Below are 19,109 nucleotides of genomic sequence, written 5' to 3' on the forward strand. Positions count from 1 at the left end.
GAGATGCTACTCATAAAATCTAAAGAAAGCTACTTACAAAGCTTTTTCTGCAAGTAGTGTCACATCTTTAATGACGTGACACCAACATAGGATCGGGTGTATCAACAGATGAGGCATGTATGAAGCTGTTTATAGTGAGCTGCTGCACAGCAGGCTGATACTGGAATGAATGACATCATTACAACAAACGTGCACTGAGCGTCCATTCTGTCAGGCAGCCTCAGCCAGTCTTACCGCGCCCCGCCCCTTACTCCCGCCCACACTCTGCAAGTCAAGTCAAAGTCAAGTCAAAGAATTTATATAGCGCACTACATACCCAGAGGGTCTCAAGGCGCTTAAGGAGGGGAGGAGGATTACTTATCAAATATCCACGTTTTAAGTTGCTTTCTGAATGCTAGGTGGTTCTGGGTAAGGCGAAGGTAAGTGGGGAGTGAGTTCCATGTTTTAGCAGCCAGGTATGAGAAGGATCTGCCTCCCATGGTGGTCTTGTTGATGCGAGGTACAGTGGCGAGGGCTTGGCTGGAAGAGCGTAGTAGGCGGGGGGGGGTGTGTAGAAGGACAGTCGTGAGTTGAGGCATTCTGGTCCGATGTCGTAGAGTGATTTGTGTGCGTGGGTTAGCAGTCGGAAAGTGATCCTCTTATTGACGGGTAGCCAGTGGAGGTCTTTCAGGTGGCCAGAGATGTGTTCGTTGCGCGGGATGTCTAATATGATCCTGGCTGAGGCGTTTTGGATACGTTGGAGTTTCTTCTGGAGTTTGGCGGTCGTACCTGCGTAGAGGGTGTTTCCGTAGTCCAGTCGGCTCGTGACCAGAGCATGGGTGACTGTTTTTCTGGTTTCGGTGGAGATCCAGCGAAATGTTTTTTTGAGCATGCGGAGAATGTTGAAGCAGGATGATGATACGGCGCTGACTTGTCTGTTCATTGAGAGTGAAGAGTCCAGGATAACGCCTAGGTTCCGTGCATGGTCTGTCGGGATGGGTGCTTTTCCAAGGGCTTCCGGCCACCAAGAGTCGTCCCATGCAGAGGGGGATGTACCTAAGATGAGGACTTCTGTTTTATCTGAGTTCAATTTCAGACGGCTGTGTTTCATCCATTCGGCAACTTCTTTCATTCCTTCGTGTAGGTTAGTTTTGGCGGTGCTGGGGTCATTGGTGAGAGAAAGGATCAGTTGAGTGTCATCCGCGTAAGAGATGATGTTGAGGTTGTGTTGGCGGGCGATGGCCGCGAGGGGGCTCATGTATACGTTGAAAAGGGTGGGGCTGAGTGAGGATCCTTGTGGTACGCCGCAGATGACTTCAGTGGCCTCTGACTTGAATGGTGGGAGGCGGACTTTCTGGGTTCTTCCGGAGAGGAACGAGGTGATCCATTCTAGTGCTTTTCCTTGTATTCCGATGTTGCTGAGGCGTTGTAAAAGGGTGCTGTGGCAGACTGTGTCGAAGGCTGCAGAGAGGTCGAGGAGGATGAGGGCGACTGTGTCTCCATTGTCCAGTAAAGTTCGAATGTCGTCTGTTGCTGCGATGAGGGCGGTCTCAGTGCTGTGTTTTGCTCGGAAGCCAGATTGTGAGGAGTCGAGGGATTTGTTGGCTTCGAGGAAAGCGGCGAGTTGGTTGTTGACAGCTTTCTCGATTACTTTGGCCGGGAATGGAAGGAGCGAGATGGGGCGGTAATTTTTGAGTTTGGTGGGGTCCGCTGTGGGTTTTTTCAGAAGGGCGGTGAGTTCAGCGTGTTTCCAGCTTTCCGGGAAGGTGGCGGAGTTGAAGGAGCAGTTGATGACATCTCGGAGGTACGGTGCTATGACGGAGTCTGCTTTGTTGAAGATGTGGTGAGGACATGGGTCTGTGGGGGAACCTGAGTGGATGGAGTTCATCAGACGGATGGTGTCCTCAGTGGAGATTGGGTTCCAGTCGTTAAGGGTGTTCAAGGGGGGTGGGGGTCCAGCAGAGGGTTGGGTGGGTTGGTCTTCGGGTCGGTTGTCGAAGCTGTTGTGGATGTCTGCGATTTTGTTGTGGAAGAATGAGGCTAGGGAGTCGCAGAGCGTTTGAGAGGGGGTGATGTCGTTGGAATTGGCCGAGGGATTGGTAAATTCCTTGACGATGTTGAAAAGTTCCTTGCTGTTGTGGGCGTTGTTGTCAAGTCGATCCTTGAATGCTGTTTTCTTGGCCTTTCGGATTAATTGGTGGTGTGTGCGGGTGGCGTTTTTGAAGGCGTCCTTGGTGCTGGTGGTTGGGTCTTTTTTCCAGGCCTTTTCGAGGGAACGGCAGAGTTTCTTGGACTTCTTAAGATCATCGTTGAACCATGAGGCCTTCTTGTTGCCAGGTTTGCTTTGACGTTTTTTCAGTGGTGCTAAGGTGTCGGCGGTGTTGGATAACCAAAGGGTGAAGTTGGCGGCGGCTTGGTTTGGGTCAGAAGAGTGGGCTGGGGTGTTTAGAAGGAGCGATGAGGAGATCTGGTCGATGGTGATTTTGTTCCAGTTTCTTTGCAGAGTTGGTTGGAGGTGGTTGGTGGGTTTTGGCTTGTTGTAGGTGAAGTGAACGCAGCTGTGGTCAGTCCAGAGGAGATCCGTAGTGTGGTCGAAGGAGACATGTTTGCTGGAGGTGAAGATGGGGTCGAGTGTGTGGCCAGCGATGTGGGTGGGGGAAGTGACCAGTTGTTTAAGTCCGAGGTTGGCGAGGTTGTCCAAGAGGGTGGTGGTGTTGCGGTCGTTGATATTTTCAAGGTGAAAGTTGAGGTCTCCCAAAAGGATGTAATCTTTGGAGGGGAGCGCGTGTGGAGTGATGAAGTCCGTGATGTCTTCACTGAATTTTGCGCGTGGTCCTGGTGGTCTGTAGAGGAGGGTGCCTCTGAGTGTGGTCTTGGGGTCGATGTGGATCTGGAAGTGAAGGTGTTCGGAGTTGGCGAGGTTGGCGTCAGAGCTGGTTGAGATGCGGATTGATTTTTTATGGACGATAGCGATTCCTCCTCCTGTGTGGCCGGTACGGTCCTTGCGTGTGATCTTATAATCTTCAGGGATGGCAATGGTGATGTCTGGGGCGGAGGAAGCGTTCATCCATGTTTCTGTTAGGAAGGCGACGTCTGGAGAGATGGTGTCTAGTAGATTCCATAGGTCAATGGCGTGCCTGTGGACCGATCGGGTGTTGAGAAGGATGCAATGTAGGTGATTGGGGTCGGGAATCTGTGGTGTGGTCGTAGTGGAGATGTTGTCGGTGCCGCTGAATTTGCAGGAGTAGCAGGAGAAAGGTGCATGGGTGTGTCCAGGAGCGGCTTGTACGCAGTTGGGGGCGCGACCGGGGTTAAGGGCTAGGAGGGAGGCGGCATCGTAGGTAATGCGGGAGGGCTGGGCAGGGCGAGGGGCAGGGGGTCTGGCGCTGGGAGCGGTCCAGGCGCGGACGGGCGTAGACGGGCTTACCTTTGGCGCACCTTCGGCGCGGCTGGGGCGCGGTCGCTGCGCGTGAACGCTGCACGCGGGAAGAACTGTCATATAAGGATAGTGGAGGGGGAGGGGCAAGGGCGTCTCAGCTGGGAGGCGGGGCGGGCACACGAGGACGGCGATAACAACAAACAAAATGGAGGCGGAGGGGGGAGCAGATCGGAGCGCTGGAGGCAAGCGCGCAAATTACGTTTAAACTGCACAATTGATTAAAAACACAGCGTTAAACAGTCTAAGCGGTAACTGGGCACAAGCAGGCAGGATGAAAATGCAGCTTTCAAGGCAATGAGCGGAGCGCTGGAGGCAAATGCGCAGATAACGTTATACACAGCACAATCAGGTAAATTACAGCGTAAATCAGTCTAAGCGGTAGCTAGGCACAGGCAAGCAAGGTGAGATGCAGCTTTCAAGGCAATGCAGCGCTACGATACCAGGTGTCAGCAGGGACACTGGGAGCGACCACTCGGCTCGTGAGAGAGGAGCGAGTCACGATGTGTACAGGGTGAGGAGCGCTACTTCTGGTCAGTGGGAGGGCGTCTCAGCTGGGAGGCGGGGCGGGCACACAAGGACGGCGATAACAACAAACAAAATGGAGGCGGAGGGGGGAGCAGATCGGAGCGCTGGAGGCAAGCGCGCAAATTACGTTTAAACTGCACAATTGATTAAAAACACAGCGTTAAACAGTCTAAGCGGTAACTGGGCACAAGCAGGCAGGATGAAAATGCAGCTTTCAAGGCAATGAGCGGAGCGCTGGAGGCAAATGCGCAGATAACGTTATACACAGCACAATCAGGTAAATTACAGCGTAAATCAGTCTAAGCGGTAGCTAGGCACAGGCAAGCAAGGTGAGATGCAGCTTTCAAGGCAATGCAGCGCTACGATACCAGGTGTCAGCAGAAACACTGGGAGCTGTACATGCCACTAGAAGTGGGCATTTTCCACCTGGATTTCCAGTAGTAAGTCACACCTATTCATGATTAACATCTGGTGCAGCGCAACTTTTCCTTTCCTTTACACGTCACAAATACGTCACATTTCATAATAGATACATGATATGAATGTGCACTAAGAGCATGTTTCTGCTATGGTCTAACAACATTTTATTAAGTGTAGCACTTGACATTACTACTAAAGTTCATTTACTGTAGGACTAGTGAATTTACTTAAACTATGTGTTTAACAGTATTAAACAAGAAATTAATAAACCATCCTTAATTAGTAGACATGCATTCACTATATTTCATAGTGTGTGCCTTAATACATTAATTGCAGCAAACAAATGATGGACGGAATGCTGACAATGCAAACATTCTCCCCAGTCAAAAGATCTGGGTTAAACCCATCGTTCATTGACATTGTTCTGCATTCTGTCCATCAATTGTTCTTTTTGCATTTGTCACCCCGAGTGGCACGAGTATGGTCAGACGTGAGTCCTGTGCTCTCCATGCCACTGGAGTCAGGTTATTCTGGCTGATGAGAGCTGAAAGCCCGAAACAGGTCCTAGGATGCTTGTTTCCAGTCCAGGGAGGACCTGGCCTGGCAGTTCGGGCTGGGCTGTTCCCATTGGGTGCAGGGTCAAGAATGATTTGGAAATTACTGGGCCCAAACTAGGATGGCAAGGTGAGCAAAAAAATGATGGATTTAGGCTCATATCTCTGTACTGGGGTGAATATACGACATTGTTCTGCATTCTGTCCATCAATTGTTCTTTTTGCATTTGCCACCCCGAGTGGGACGGGTATGCTCAGATGTGAGTTCCGCGCTCTCCATGCCACTAGAGCCAAGCTATCCTGGCTGATGAGGGCTGAAACCCTGAAACTGGTTCTAGGATGCTTGTTTCCAGTCCAGGTAAGGCCTGGCCTGGCAGCTCGGGCTGGACTGTTCTCATTGGGCGCAGGGTCAAGACTGGTTTGCATATGGCTTGGTCCAAACTGGAATGGCATGGTGAGCAAAAAAACTATGGATTTAGGCCCAGATCTCTGTACTGGGGTGAATGTATGACATTGTTCTGCATTCCGTGCATCAATTGTTCTTTTTGCAGTTAATACATTAATCGACATGTACTCTGAAGATAATTGAATAGTAACAATCCTCATATATGTAGAATATGATTACTCTAAAAATGTCAAAGAGTTTATGGAATGTGTGCATTCATGTTTCATATATTTCATTTAAATGTAGTTCTTAGCCATACTTACATATGAGTATCCTAAGGAGTTACTGTATCCTCTATGTAATACGAACTTACTTTCTTGCTAATACTTTAAGTTGACATGTTAGGCCTGTAATTCTTTGTGCTGTGTAAATTCTGTTTTTCATTTTCTGCTAACATGACAATTCTTGCAGGTATTCACACTTCTTTTTAGTTGAGGAATAGATATATTACTGTATTAGTGATAGAGAGAAAGAGCCTGAGTAAGAAGACCTTGATGAAAGAACATTGCAGACCACATTGTTAACTCGAAGGTCTCTTCAGCAATGTTACAACCTAGCCTTTTGGTGGGAAGATGATGTAGTTTCCATGTCCTGTGTGGGGTCCTTTGCAATTGTTGCAGTCTACAAAGTGAAAAGTGGAGAAAAACAATGGACCCCTGATGATGCGTGCAAAGGGTTGTGGCCCAAGAAGACTCTTGTGTGTTTTAACTTGATGCTCACACTGTTGGAGAGCCTTTTCCTTTCAGAGTCCCTTCAGAACCCTGCAGATCCCTACAGGTTCCCATTCCCCACCTTTCCCTGGACATTGAGAGTTTCAGACGGTTATACGTTCCTTAATTCTTTGCTGAGTGTGACTTAGGCTAACACTTACTTCCCTGACCCAAGAAGACTATTGTCCAAGCTTCTGAATTGCTGACACCGTACCATTTATTATTTCCTTGCCAGGTTTAAATTTCCTTTATGGAACTCCTGATTTTTTAGATCCTTTAGATTTTAGAACCATCTTTTTAGCTGGGACTCTACTTTTAGGTGATTGAGGTTTATCCATGTATAGACAACAAAACCTGAGACTCTTCTAGGAGCATCAGATTCTTTCATTAATCTACTGTATTGCTGTGACTGAATTTCTTGTTTGCCTAAAATTGGTTTGCCTCAGTTTCTTCCATAGGTTGGGGTTTTCTATTGATAATCTGTACCTTTATAGCGTAGTGTTAGGAGTCATGCATCTTATATTGATTCTAAATTTGCAATAAGCCTTCTAAACTAGTTACTGATTCCTGGTCCTTATTGAGTAGTCAAGTGGGTTACACTCATTGATTAAATTTGACTGATGTAAATATTAACTCCCATCACCTGGAAACTTAAAGGTCAATCTGAGGTCCAATGGTAAGTGAGTGGGCCCGGAAAAGGCAGGATCACATCTTTGTGAATCGGCCCAAAAAGAGGAAGTGTCTGTAAACAAAGTTCCAAATTATGCTAATTTGAAAATGACACATTTTCAGTTACGGGAGCTAAGGAGTATACTGGACATCAAAACATAGAAAGCACTTCTTCCAATCTATACAAGGAGAATTGGAGGAAATTCTTTGGGGGGATTAATACAGCAAAAGTTGTAAGCATTAAAATGATCCAGCACTCATGCTTTACTATTATGGAATCAACAGGAGGAATCAGCCTCTTGCTGCGCTGATCTAGCCACTAAGCGGTTTTATTTTCAAAATAATATACATGTAAAATATCTGACTAAGAAACATTCAAATAGGTTACCCATGGAATTTATGGGCATCCTTACTAAAACCGGGGGCATCCAGCACAGGTCCAGATGGGCCACACACATTGATATTTTTGGTGTGACTACTAATTATGTAAATGAGTTCCAATTCACTGTATGTAAGAATATCTCAGATGGATATCCTGATAATTTGGTGTGGATTCAGCCTTCCAGGACCTGTGTTGATCAGCCCTGCCCCTACAGTAATGAACATGGCAGAGCTAAAGAAAGCCCGCCCTTCAGCCCAAGCAGCATTGTCGCGATTCCAGCAGTGATGTAATGAGGCAGGGTTCGGGTTTATCTAGTGTTTGTGCCTTAATGTTGGGTTGGAAAGCTGGTCTCAAAAGTGTTTGAGAGTAACAAAAAATGTGCTAAGCACCTTTAACAGCTGCTGTTCAATGTTCAGGCAGGAGATTGTAAATGTATAAGCCTAAGAAGACTGTCAAAAATTGAGCTATATAAGGATTATGTTACTTACCCAGTAAGCATCTGTTCTTGGCATGTAGAGCTGTAGATTCACATGCTTTGCATACTTCTGCCATCTAGTGTTGGGTCCAGATGTTTGCAAGTTTTTCTTCGAATAAGTCTTTCCCGTCACGAGGTAAGGTGACTCCTCCTTTCGGTGATAGTGCGCATGGGCATCGACTCCATTGCTAGATTGTTTTCACACAAGAGGGTGAGAATAGAGTACGTAAGTGTAGTAGAGATGTCCGTGCGTATGAATGCATAAGTAAGAACTGCAACAACTATAGGTTCCAGGGAGGCGGGAGGGCGCATGTGAATCTACAGCTCTACATGCCAAGAAGAGATGCTTACTGGGTAAGTAACATAATCCGTTCGAGGCATGTGTGCTGTAGATACACATGGTTTGCATAGACTATAAAGCAGTATACTCCCAAAACGGTGGCTAACCTGTAGATGTTGCAGTTGTTTGAAAAAGTGTTTTAACCCCTTGGCTGCTTGCCCGATTCCACTGCTGTGCTGGGGGGTTGGAGGGGGGGCGAGCACAGCGCCCCCATGCTCTTGACGACCTCAGCTCGTCATGAGCCACGGTGCTCCGGTGCTCATGACAAGCTGAGCTTGTCATGACCACGCCTGTTTAATGGAACACTCAGCACAGCAGGGGAATTAGCCCAGCGTGCGAGCGTTCCACGGGCCATGACGAGCTCAGCTGGTCATGAGCACCGGAGCACCGTGGCTCATGACGAGCTGAGCTCGTCATGGGCATGGGAGGGGTTAAGCACTGCTTGGCCTACATTAGCTTGTTGGCGTGCTAACACATCTACACACTAGTGTTTGGTAAATGTGTGTGGTGTAGGCCATGTAGCTGCCTTACAAATGTCAGCTAGAGGGATGTTACCTAAGAAGGCCATAGTAGGCCTTATTTTGCGCGTGGAATCTGCTCTAGCTTGTATAGACAAAATTCTTTTAGCTTTTGCAAAGCATGTTTGAATGCATTTAACAATCCATCTTGAAATACCAGAGTTAGAGATGGGATTGCCTTTGTGAGGTGGAGGAAATGCAACAAACAGATGTTTTGTTTTGCGAAAATCTTTGGTCCTTTCTATGTAGTACAATAAGGCTCTTTTCACATCAAGCGTGGCAAGAGCTCCTTCTGCTACACAATTAGGTCGAGGAAAAAACACAGGTTACTCAACTGATTGGTTTATATGAAAAGCAGAAACTACTTTGGGAAGGAATTTGGGGTTGGTGCGAAGAACTACCCTGTCTTTGTGGAGCTGAATGAAGGGTTCTTCCAAGGTTAATGCCTGTGGCTCATCAACTTTCCTCAATGAAGTGATTGCAATGAGGAAAGCAACCTTCCATGAAAGAAACTGTAAAGGACAATTATGCAATGGTTCAAAAGGTTGACCCATAAACCTTGTAGGGATAATGTTAAGATGCCACACTGGTTCAGGGGAAATTCTTAGTGGTATTACCCTTTTCAAGCCTTCCATGAAGGCTTTGATTACTGTAACTTTGAATAGTGATACATTTTGTCTGTTTTGCAAATACGCAGCTACCGCTGCAAGGTGCAAATGAATAGATGTATAAGCCAGTCAAGTTTGCTGTAAGTGCAACAGGTAACAGATAATGTTTTGCATAGAAGCATCTAGAGAATTGATTTTGTTGTTATTACAATAGACGACAAATCTTTTCCATTTTACTGCATAACAAGCTCTGGTAGTAGGCTTTCTTGTTTCCTTTAGAATAGTCATACAGTCTGGTGGTAGATTTAAATAAACAAACTCTATGGCTTCAGGAGCCAGATCGCTAAGTTTAGTTCTTTGGGATTTGAATGCCTGATTTCACCATGGTTCTGAGTGAGGAGCCTGGAGGTGAGATGCAGCTTTTGATGTGGAACTACTGACAGCTCCAACAGGGTGGTGTACTATGGTTGACGGGCCTATGTGGGAGCTACCAGAATCAGTCTGAGCTTCCGAACCAGACAGAGGGGACAGGGGGAAAAGCATGGGCAAATATCTCTGACAAGTTCATCCATAGGGCATTGCCTTTTGAGGGTGGGTGTGGGAACCTGGAGCCGAAGTTTGGGCATTTTGCGTTGTCGATTGTAGTGAACAAGTCTATTTGTGGGAATCCCCATTGTTGGAAGTATGGAACTGAGAACTTGGGGATGAAGTTCCCACTTATAAATTTGCTGCCTCTTTCTGCTGAGGAGGTCGGAAATCTGATTGTTGGAAGGTGTGCTACTAGAAGATCAATCCTGTGATGGATTGCCCAATTCAAAATGGCTTGAGAGAAGCGTGACAGTTGGAGAGAGGGTGTCCCCCCTGTTTTGTACACAGTACATTGCTGTCATGCTGTCTGTGTGGACTAGGACAACTTTGCCTATGAGGTGAGTTTGAAAAGCTTTGAGCGCTAGAAACACTGCTACAAGCTCTAGATAGATGATGTGGAGACGTTTGTGCTTGTTGCTCAACAGACTTTGCATTGTGTAATCTTGGAGATGAGCACCCCAACCTGTCAGAGATGCCTCTGCTGTGAGCACGATTTGTGGAATAGGGTCAAAGAAAGTCCGCCGTATTGATATATTTTGGGGATTCCAACACTGCAGAGAGCGATGGGTGCGGCCGTCTACCAACACCAGATTGGTTATTTGACCATGCGACTGATTCCACTGACGTGCTAAGCACTATTGTAAGGGAGGGATGTGGAGTCATGCATAGGGTACAATTGAGATGCAAGACGCCATCATTCCCAGCAGTTGCATGAACACTCTAGCTGGTAAAGTTTGGTTGGGTAGAAACTGTAGTATCAAAGACTGAATGTTGTGAGTTCTGGCTACATTGGGAGAGGCTAGAGCTTTGAGAGTGTTAATAGTGGCTCCGAGATAAGACTGCATCGGTGAAGGATGTAGGTGAGATTACGGTGCATTGACCATGAAGCCCAGTTGATAAAGTAGGTCTAATGTGGTCTGAGTGTGTCATAGATAGTTTTGGTAAGTACTGACTTTGATGAGCCAGATGTCTAGGTCGGGGAAGAAGTGAATATGTTGTCTTCTGAGATGAACTGTGAATACTTTCAGACATATGGTAAATACTCTGGGAGCAGTAGTCACTCCAAACGGGAGTACTTAAAACTGGTAATGTTTGTCTGCTATTACAAATCTAAGGCATTTGCGATGAGCTGGTTGAATTGGAATGTGAAAATATGTGTCTTTTCAGTAGACATATAATCTCTCTTCTGTAAAAGTGGAAGTACCTGTTGAAGGGTTCCCATGTGAAAGTGCTCTGACAGTATATATTGGTTTAACTGTCTGAGATCCAGAATAGGTCTTAAGGAGCCGTCCTTTTTGGGGATCAGAAAGCAGAGAGAGTAAACCCCTGAACCTTGGTACTGTAGTGGAACTGGTTCTATGGCTCCCTTTAGTAAAGGAGATTGGACTTCATGTTGGAGCAACTGCAAGTTGTCTGGCGACATTTTGTGAAAATGAGGTGGAATGTCTGGAGGATTGGAGGTAAGCTCTAAACAATAACTATGCTGGATAATCCATTACCCATTTGTCAGTTGTTATAGATTGCCAAATGGGGAGAAATTGGTGAAGTCTTCCCTCGATAGGTTTGGAATGGTCGGACGAAGCGTGGGGATGTCACTGCTTGTTAAGGGAAGGGGAGTTGCTAGGTGCTGTGCCCTTACCGTTGCCTTTGGAGTTATTTCCTCTATACCCTCCTCTAAAAAAGCCTCTTGAGGAAGAGGGCTGGGTATTACCTTTGTAAGAGGAAGCATTCTGGTCAGAGGGTGTGCTTTTGGACCCTGCTCTGTAAAAAGAGCGTCGAAAGGAGCCTCTGTTTGAAGGTGGCTGGAGTGATCCCGACTTTGCCACTTCGTTGTCCTTTTTAATTTTCTCAAGCACCTGATCGACCTCAGGACCAAAAAGATGTTCTTTGTCGAAGGGTGTATTTAAAATAAATTGTTGGACTTCGAGCTTAAAGCCGGAAATCCTTAATCAAGCATGCCTTCTCAGTAGAACGCTAGTGTTGACTTCTCTAGCTGCGGTGTCAGCAGCATCTAGAGCACATCTTATTGAAGAATTGGAAATTAGCTTTCCTTCATGTACCAAGCCTTGCGCTTTTGCTTTATGTTCATCTGGGAGATATTGGAGCAATTGCTCCATTTCATCCCAGTGCACCCTGTCATATCTGGCTAAAAGGCCCCACACCAGTGATTGGCAGCTTGAGCAGCTATGCATTTGCCAGAAGCATCTATTAGCTTGGATTCTTTATCGGGGAGGAGCGTCCCCAGAGGTTTGAGAATTAGCTTGCTTGAGAGCATTGAACACTACCAGTGAGTCTAATGGTAATTGGCCCTTAATAAATACCTGATCTGTTGGAGAGGGTTTATATTTTTTATCGACTCTAGGAGTCAAGATGTGTGCACGCATAGGATCTTTAAAGATTTTGTCAGCGTGGTTCATCATACCTTTAAGCATAGGGAGTGTTTGGTTAGACCTGTGTGTGGATCCTAGTGTCTCAATCAAAAAATCCTCTTCTAAGGATTCTTTGTGTAGTACCATCCCATGGTATTCTGTGGCCCTGGCAATGAGTTTTTGATAAGATACATTGTCATCAGGTGGAAATCGCTTGGCAGGGTAAAGATATGGCTCATTGTCTAATGGAGGTTCAATTGTGTAATCCTTCCGTGGATCTACTGGTAATTGCATGTCCCCCTCATCAATATCATCACCATCAGGCTAAGATAGTGGAGATTCCTGAGGTGTGATTTGCAAAGGATTTAAAGTCAGAGAAGAGGGTGGAAATGGAGGGGATTCTGGTGGTGGTTGAAAAGTGCTGGTACCATCCTTCTTCATTAAAGGGATCTTGTAATGACTGTCATCAGGAAGCTTGTGTTTATGAGGGAGCTTGGTATGAATATGTCCTGTATCTGGGTTAATATAAAGTCTTTTTTGTTTGGGATCCAATTTTGGAGGAACAATGTCTAAATGTGGATCCAAAGGGACATCTTTCGGTTGCGGAGCTTACATTTTCGGTGCCTAGATGGGATGGCCTTTGGGCGCTAAAGATTTTGGCTCCAAAGGCTGTTTTTTTTCAGTGTGGAGGGTTTTGGCTCAAAGCAGGATTTGTACTTCGAACTGGAGGATTTCGGTTCCAAAGAGGATTTGGGTCGACTCAGTCCAAAGCCGGAAGACTTGAATGGGTGTTTCGGTGCTGAGTGAGTCATCTCAGTGCCGACCTTGGCCAGAAGGCAGTGGTGGTGCCAAAGCCTTAGGTTTTTTGGGAGTGGGTTGATGGGACAAGAGGTCTTCGGTACTCATGCCACCCTGTCCCTTCGGAAGTTCTTTGACGTCGAGATCTATCTCGAACTCTGGATCTGAGTCGGAACCCATGAGCACTCTCACAGAAAGGAGGAGTCACCTTACCTTGTGACTGGAAAAACTTCTTTGAAGAAAAACAACTTGCAAACATCCGCACCCAACACTAGCTGGCAGGAGTATGCAAAGCATGTATATCTCCAGCACAGAATTATACAAAGAAAATACCAAACGATGAAACTGAGAGAGAGATAAATAGACAGAAAGAGAATCAGATGCAGAAATATAAACATAAAAGGAAGGACAGAAATTCAAAGAGGCAAACACACAGTCCGGAGACTGAAGGTAAATTAAAAAATGGGTATACGAAGGAACACAGAGATAAATTAGTGAGAACAAGCAAGAGAAATGAATGTACAGAGCAGTATAGATCACTAGGTCAACAGATAAATAAAAGAAGCAAATCAATGGATTTAAACTAATTACCTCAATGTTGTTTTTAGCTTCTTGGACTTTTGTGTGCATTCTGGCTGCATGCATTTGTTTCAAAGATTCATCTCCAGAAATAATGTTTGTTACAACATGCAGATTTGCTTCTGCTGCTGCAACATGCTCCTGACAAAGGTTTTGTTTGTCAAATATGCTCTGTTGAGAAGAAAAATATAATTTCTAATGAGATCCATTATTACCTTATAAACCTAATCGTTTGTGTGCAGTAATGCACACATCAAACTTTGCTTTTTTTTACAAGTTCTTCACCTACAGCAACAAATATCCTCCGAACGCTGCCGCTCTTATAAGTACAGAATGAGAGAAAATATTTGGCAGCTGTAAGTGGACAACTTAATTAAACCATTGTGCTATCTACATTATATTTAACAATCACACTACAAAACGTCAGTGATCTTGGGCAGGATCCACAAATATTTCCCATTGTAAGTGTAAGTTGCACAGCAAACGTCGAAACTGTGTGCATAAAGGTCACATCATAATTCCTATTAAATTTCATCCCCTGCACAAAATCCTGTTTGCACAGGGGTCAGAAGTATGAGTTGGGTGGTAATGATGGCAGCCCATGTTATTTTTCCTTTAGGAATTCTGACAGGTTGAGGTAAACCACCCAGCAGCTGGGACAGGTAAAAAAGGTCACATTCTAATTCCTAATAAATTCTATCTCCTACACAAAATCCTGTTTGCACAGGGATCAGAGGTATAAGTTGTGTAGTAATGACTGCAACCCATGTAATTTTTCCCTTATGAATTCTGACAGGTTGTAGTAAGACACCCAGCACCCAACCAGCGGAATCCTGAGGCTGGGCATAGCCGATGGTTTAAATAAAGGGATGGAGGACCCCTTGTGTTTGAGTCCAGAGAGGGACACTGAGTGGTGACTCTAACTAAACCTTTGAGACCCTTCACGAAGGCTTAGGCCAGATGGGAATGGGGTCTTCCCCAAAAATGGGCATTCCAGAAAGTAAAGGAATCACTGTCCCATGAAACAACAATGGTTTACTCTGACCCCCAGAAACATATGAAGCTGAGAGTGGGTGCCACCCCTTTGGAACTGGGAGCTGGCCTTGTGCAAGAACAAAGTAGAGATTTTTGGGCTCCTGTGGCCTTTGTCAGCCCAGCACTGACTGATGTCGAGTCAGTATGTCCAAATTGAGAGAGAAGCCTTAGGCCATCAAGTGGGAATGGCCCCACTTTCATCTATATCTGTATGGGTGCAGCTTCATCTTAGTTATGAGCACAAGCCTCTCGTCAATCTCTTTCAAGGTACGCCACAGCACATACCCACAAGAAGCAATTACAACAGTACCGCCTGAACGGCACCTATCAACAGGACCAGTTTCCTGTTGGGGTACTTGGAGAACAGTACAAAGCCAGCTGGACTACACACTAAAAGCACTGAAATATATGTGTGAATTGTTCCTTAAGCAGCGTGTCCACAATCCAGGGAAACTCGACAAGCTGAGGATTTGCAAAAGGTGCAGGAAGCCCTGCAATGGGACAAAGGGAGGCAGAGATGTTTTAAGGCATGAGCAAAGTGGTCTCCGGCCCAGGGCCCCAGCCTTTCAGGGGGGCCCTGATAGAGCCAGCTCTTTCCTTCACACAGTCCTGCCCTGATAACATTGTTACTAAAACATAGATTGTTTCAAATACCATATTCCCTTAAATCATTTTTAGTATGGGTGATGTGTGGGAGTCTCTTACAGGCATTTTGCAGAGAAATGATTGTTGTTCAACACTATGCAACATCCTAAGAAAAAGTACCTTTTAAATTGAAACATGACCTCACATACGAGAAATGGCAGTCGTCGCAGAGATTATTTGCAATGTTTTTAGTGAGCTACTGCTATGTTACAATATTGAAAAGGCACATCGCTATCCATGAATATTAGATGGAAACACATTTAAAATTTGGAGGACTGTGCAATGTCTGTGACCTCGTGAAAGAGGGCATGAAAAAGCTCAAATCGGATCATAAATTAAAAGCTGCTCTAAACAGGGGCCCCCAAAATAAGCTTGGGCAATGTCCACCGAAACCCATAAGATGTCCCTGAGTGGAAGATGTTTCTCGTCCAGCTCCAGAAATATAAGAAGTCAAAAGAAAAAATAAGTAAGTTATAGAGAACTTGGATGGAACTAAGTGCCACCGAGGATGGTCTCATACTGCGAGGCAGGTGCATAGATGTCCCCTTGGCATTACAAGACATTGTTGTCACCCTAGCACACCAAGGGCACCAAGGTGTTTCCAAGTCACACTTACAGGAAAAATGGTGGTTCTCAGGGATGCATCAGATCGTAGAAGAATGCCAAGCCTGCCAACTAAACAGTAAGGTAAAACGACCTGCCCCCGTTATCACAGAATACCCCCGTATCTCCTGTAGACCAAAGTCAGTGCAGACTTTGGGAGCATCCTAGATGAATGCACCACCTGGCCGTTATCGATGCCCACTCAAAGTTTCTATGGTTGAAATCATAATACTCTTACATTTGAATACATAAAGCCCAGGCTGGAGAAAATACTTAGAGTATGGGCTACTCAAAGAGCAAAGGCTAGCCAGCCCTTCCAATAGCATGACATCTTAACAACCTTACCCAACTTAATGTGACCACGGCAGGAACCCATCCTGATGGCCCCAGGTGAATTGAAATGTCATACTCCTTATGAAAGAGGCATGTGGCGAGTGGTGTCAGTGAGGGGAACACTGGTCACTGCCCAGAAGGAAACAAAGATAGTTACACAAAACATTTCATATTTTAAGAACATATCTCAAAATGTTGAGCGAAGTGCCAGAAAACCCCCATGAAGAGTGAGGAAAGTCAAGAGGGGAGAATGAATGAGAGTGGTTTACCCGCTTTCACTCAATCCAACCTTAACCCCCAGTTATTGAAACAGCCGTAGAATCCGCCAGAACACTATCTGAATCAGTAGCAAATTCCCCAGAGCTGACCAAATCCTCCAGCGATAGCCAGTGAAATGGCATAAGGCCAAACCTTGTACCTGCTCAGAATGCACGACTTTCTCTGCTGTATTTGGATCCCACAGAACCTAGATCATGGTTCTCCAAAGTCGACCTGGAGGGCCAGATACATGCCAGATTTTTAAGATAACTACATTTATCAAAATGGGGATATACTAAAATGTGGCATGGATCCGGCCCTCTAGTACCGACTTTGGAGAACCCTGACTTAGAGGAAAGACACCCAGGGATGAGAGGTGTTAAGAATAATCCAAAGTGAAGCGGGAGTTTGTGAGCCAAATGGCAGCTACGACACAGCCACTCTAGCATCACAAGTACCCCAAGGTTGGACAAGGCTGAAAGTTTAAATAAAAGGGCGCCGGACTGCTCATGTCCAAGTGCAGGGAGACAGACTGAGGTTGGGTGTGTTATTGTACTTTGTTTCCGGGCCTTACCCAATGCCCATTTTACACAGGTCAAACCTGCAGATATTTACTGGGAAAATGAATAACACATCTGGAAACATGCTGGATTAGATTTGAAAAGCACCACATTTTACCCTAAATGAGAAAAACTCAGAATTGAAAGTATCAACTGCAAATGGTAAATATTTAACCACTGTATCGGTTAATACCATGTGTGATAAATCCGTAATCTAGGCCTCTTGTAATCAGGGCCTAAGTCAGGCTCTACTGATTTTTACATTTGTAGAGTTTGCATACAAGCATGAAAAATCCACAAAATATCCAGATGTCCTCACAGAGGGTACATATGTGCTGCAAGGTGGGTTTAAACATAATGAGTAAACAAAATTTGGATATTTGGATATTTGGAGGGGTATTTATAGAGCGCAGCGTTCGCTCCGGAAGGAGCATCATGGCGCTGAAAGTCCTTGAAGCCAGGTCGCAGAGTGGTGGGGGGGGAGGCTAGATGGAAGCTTTAGTCCAATCATCGGGAAGATTGAAAATCCATGTTTTGAGAAGTTTTCTAAAAGGCTTCTCAAGTGTCTGAAGTCTTAGGTGTCTGGGCATACTGTTCCAGGCTTTGATAGCCAGGGTGCTTAGGGTTTTTCCGCCTTTAGACTTCAGGTTGAACTTGGTGGAGGTCATGAAATTTTCTTGGGAAGATTGAAGGGAACGACTCGGGTTGTAGTGTGGGAAGCGTCTGGTAAGATAGGTGGGACCTGTTTTGTTAAAGGCTCGAAAGGCAACGGTGAGAATCTTGAAGAGTATTCTCTTGTGCAGGGGAAGCCAATGTAAGGTCTTTAGGGCTGCGGAGATTGAGGATTTACGAGGTAATTTTAGGACAAGGCGGGCGGCAGTGTGTAAAACACTTTGGAGTTTGAAGAGGGTGGACTTCTTGGTACCTGCCAGGAGACCGTTACAGTAGTCCACGCGCGAGAGAATGAGGGCTACTGTTAGTGACAAAAAGTAGTGACAAAAAATAGTGACAAAAAATTCAAGAAATCGGTCATAATGCACTCTCTGTTCCCCTTACGGTGGCAGTGCTTACATTTTTATCTCCAGATAATATAAGAACGCGTTACTTATTTTTAATGTTTTATCTTTCTCATCTTTTCATACAAGACATGCACTCAAGTCATTCCCATTTGACAATGTGGCTTATATGACTACCTCAGTCTGACTTTGAAACACCAGCACTATTTCCGAAGCAAAATGTAGAACTGGGTTGGCAGCCTACATGTGAAAGTGAAGGAGTTGTGGCATCATGCCATAAATCATCTGTTCCCTGCTGGAACTTGGTTAGTCTTAGCATGCCTATCAGAGGCATCGGATCCTCTAAGTCATAGCGTACTAGTTGTGTTATTATATGGAAATATGGATGGTAAACGAGACAGATAAAACTGTTGAATTGACCTACCTTCAGAGATTCTTCTGGTGAGGTGTCTACTGATTCTTGAAGTCTCATATTATCAACAATATGTTCTGATTCCAATATCCAGTTTTCCACTTGGTTTAGATGTTCTTCAAATGCATCCATCTCTAGTAAAAGCTGTTTAACTTTTTCGGTAATAAGTGAAGGTGTTTCTGCAGTCTATGAGGAAGAAAAATAGAGTTTCAGTGTTTTGTGTGTAGTTTCAGTGTTTTGTGTGTAGTGGCATACCAATAGAAATGTGAAGTGATGGATTGGTCACTCAAAATTATTTACAAATGTTGCAAGTCATAGCTTCAATTACACTTTTCTTGACTAATCCAAGTGATTTTCAGGTATTAGTGCTGGATTATTAATTTTTCAGATTATATATTTATAGAATTAATACAGCACACAATACGAAAGTAATCATTTCAAGAAGCAATTTGAAAACCGTTGTGGATTGCTGTAGCAAAGTTAGAACAGTGTCTTATGTGGAACAAGAGCTGAGGGTAGATAAAGTTTATCTGAATTTTAATACAGATTTCATTAAAAAGCCATGAGGGTGGGTTGCGCTTTGGGGCTGGACAGCAGGGGCCTCATTTATGAAAAGTGACGCATCGCTGCGTGAAAACAGTGATGCGTCACTTTTTACTGCGCCCTCCTTTGCGAGACAAATGATGCATCATATTTACAGTATGACGCATCATGCCGCAAGGAGTTACAGGTACGTCAGTATTTCTGACGTATCTGTATGGCGCAAAAGTGACGCATTGCTGGAGTGTGTCACAAATGTGACGCAACTCCAGCAATGTGTCCTTTCACATGGGGCAAGTCAGAAATTGA

At 45.1% G+C, this 19,109-nt stretch overlaps 1 protein-coding gene across 1 annotated transcript in view; it reads right to left on the reverse strand.

Annotated features, from left to right (window-relative positions):
- Positions 1–19,109, reverse strand: part of SYNE2 (spectrin repeat containing nuclear envelope protein 2) — a 1,750,628-nt gene that overhangs the window by 1,455,170 nt on the left and 276,349 nt on the right. The window contains exons 19-20 of the mRNA XM_086937933.1: positions 18,273–18,446; positions 13,411–13,569 (exon numbers count right to left, since the gene is read on the reverse strand). Coding sequence (XP_086794059.1) covers positions 13,411–13,569; positions 18,273–18,446 — 333 coding nt within the window. The remainder of the gene's footprint in view (positions 1–13,410; positions 13,570–18,272; positions 18,447–19,109) is intronic.

Source organism: Lissotriton vulgaris, chromosome 9, assembly GCF_964263255.1.
Source record: "Lissotriton vulgaris chromosome 9, aLisVul1.2, whole genome shotgun sequence".
Taxonomy (NCBI): domain Eukaryota; kingdom Metazoa; phylum Chordata; class Amphibia; order Caudata; family Salamandridae; genus Lissotriton; species Lissotriton vulgaris.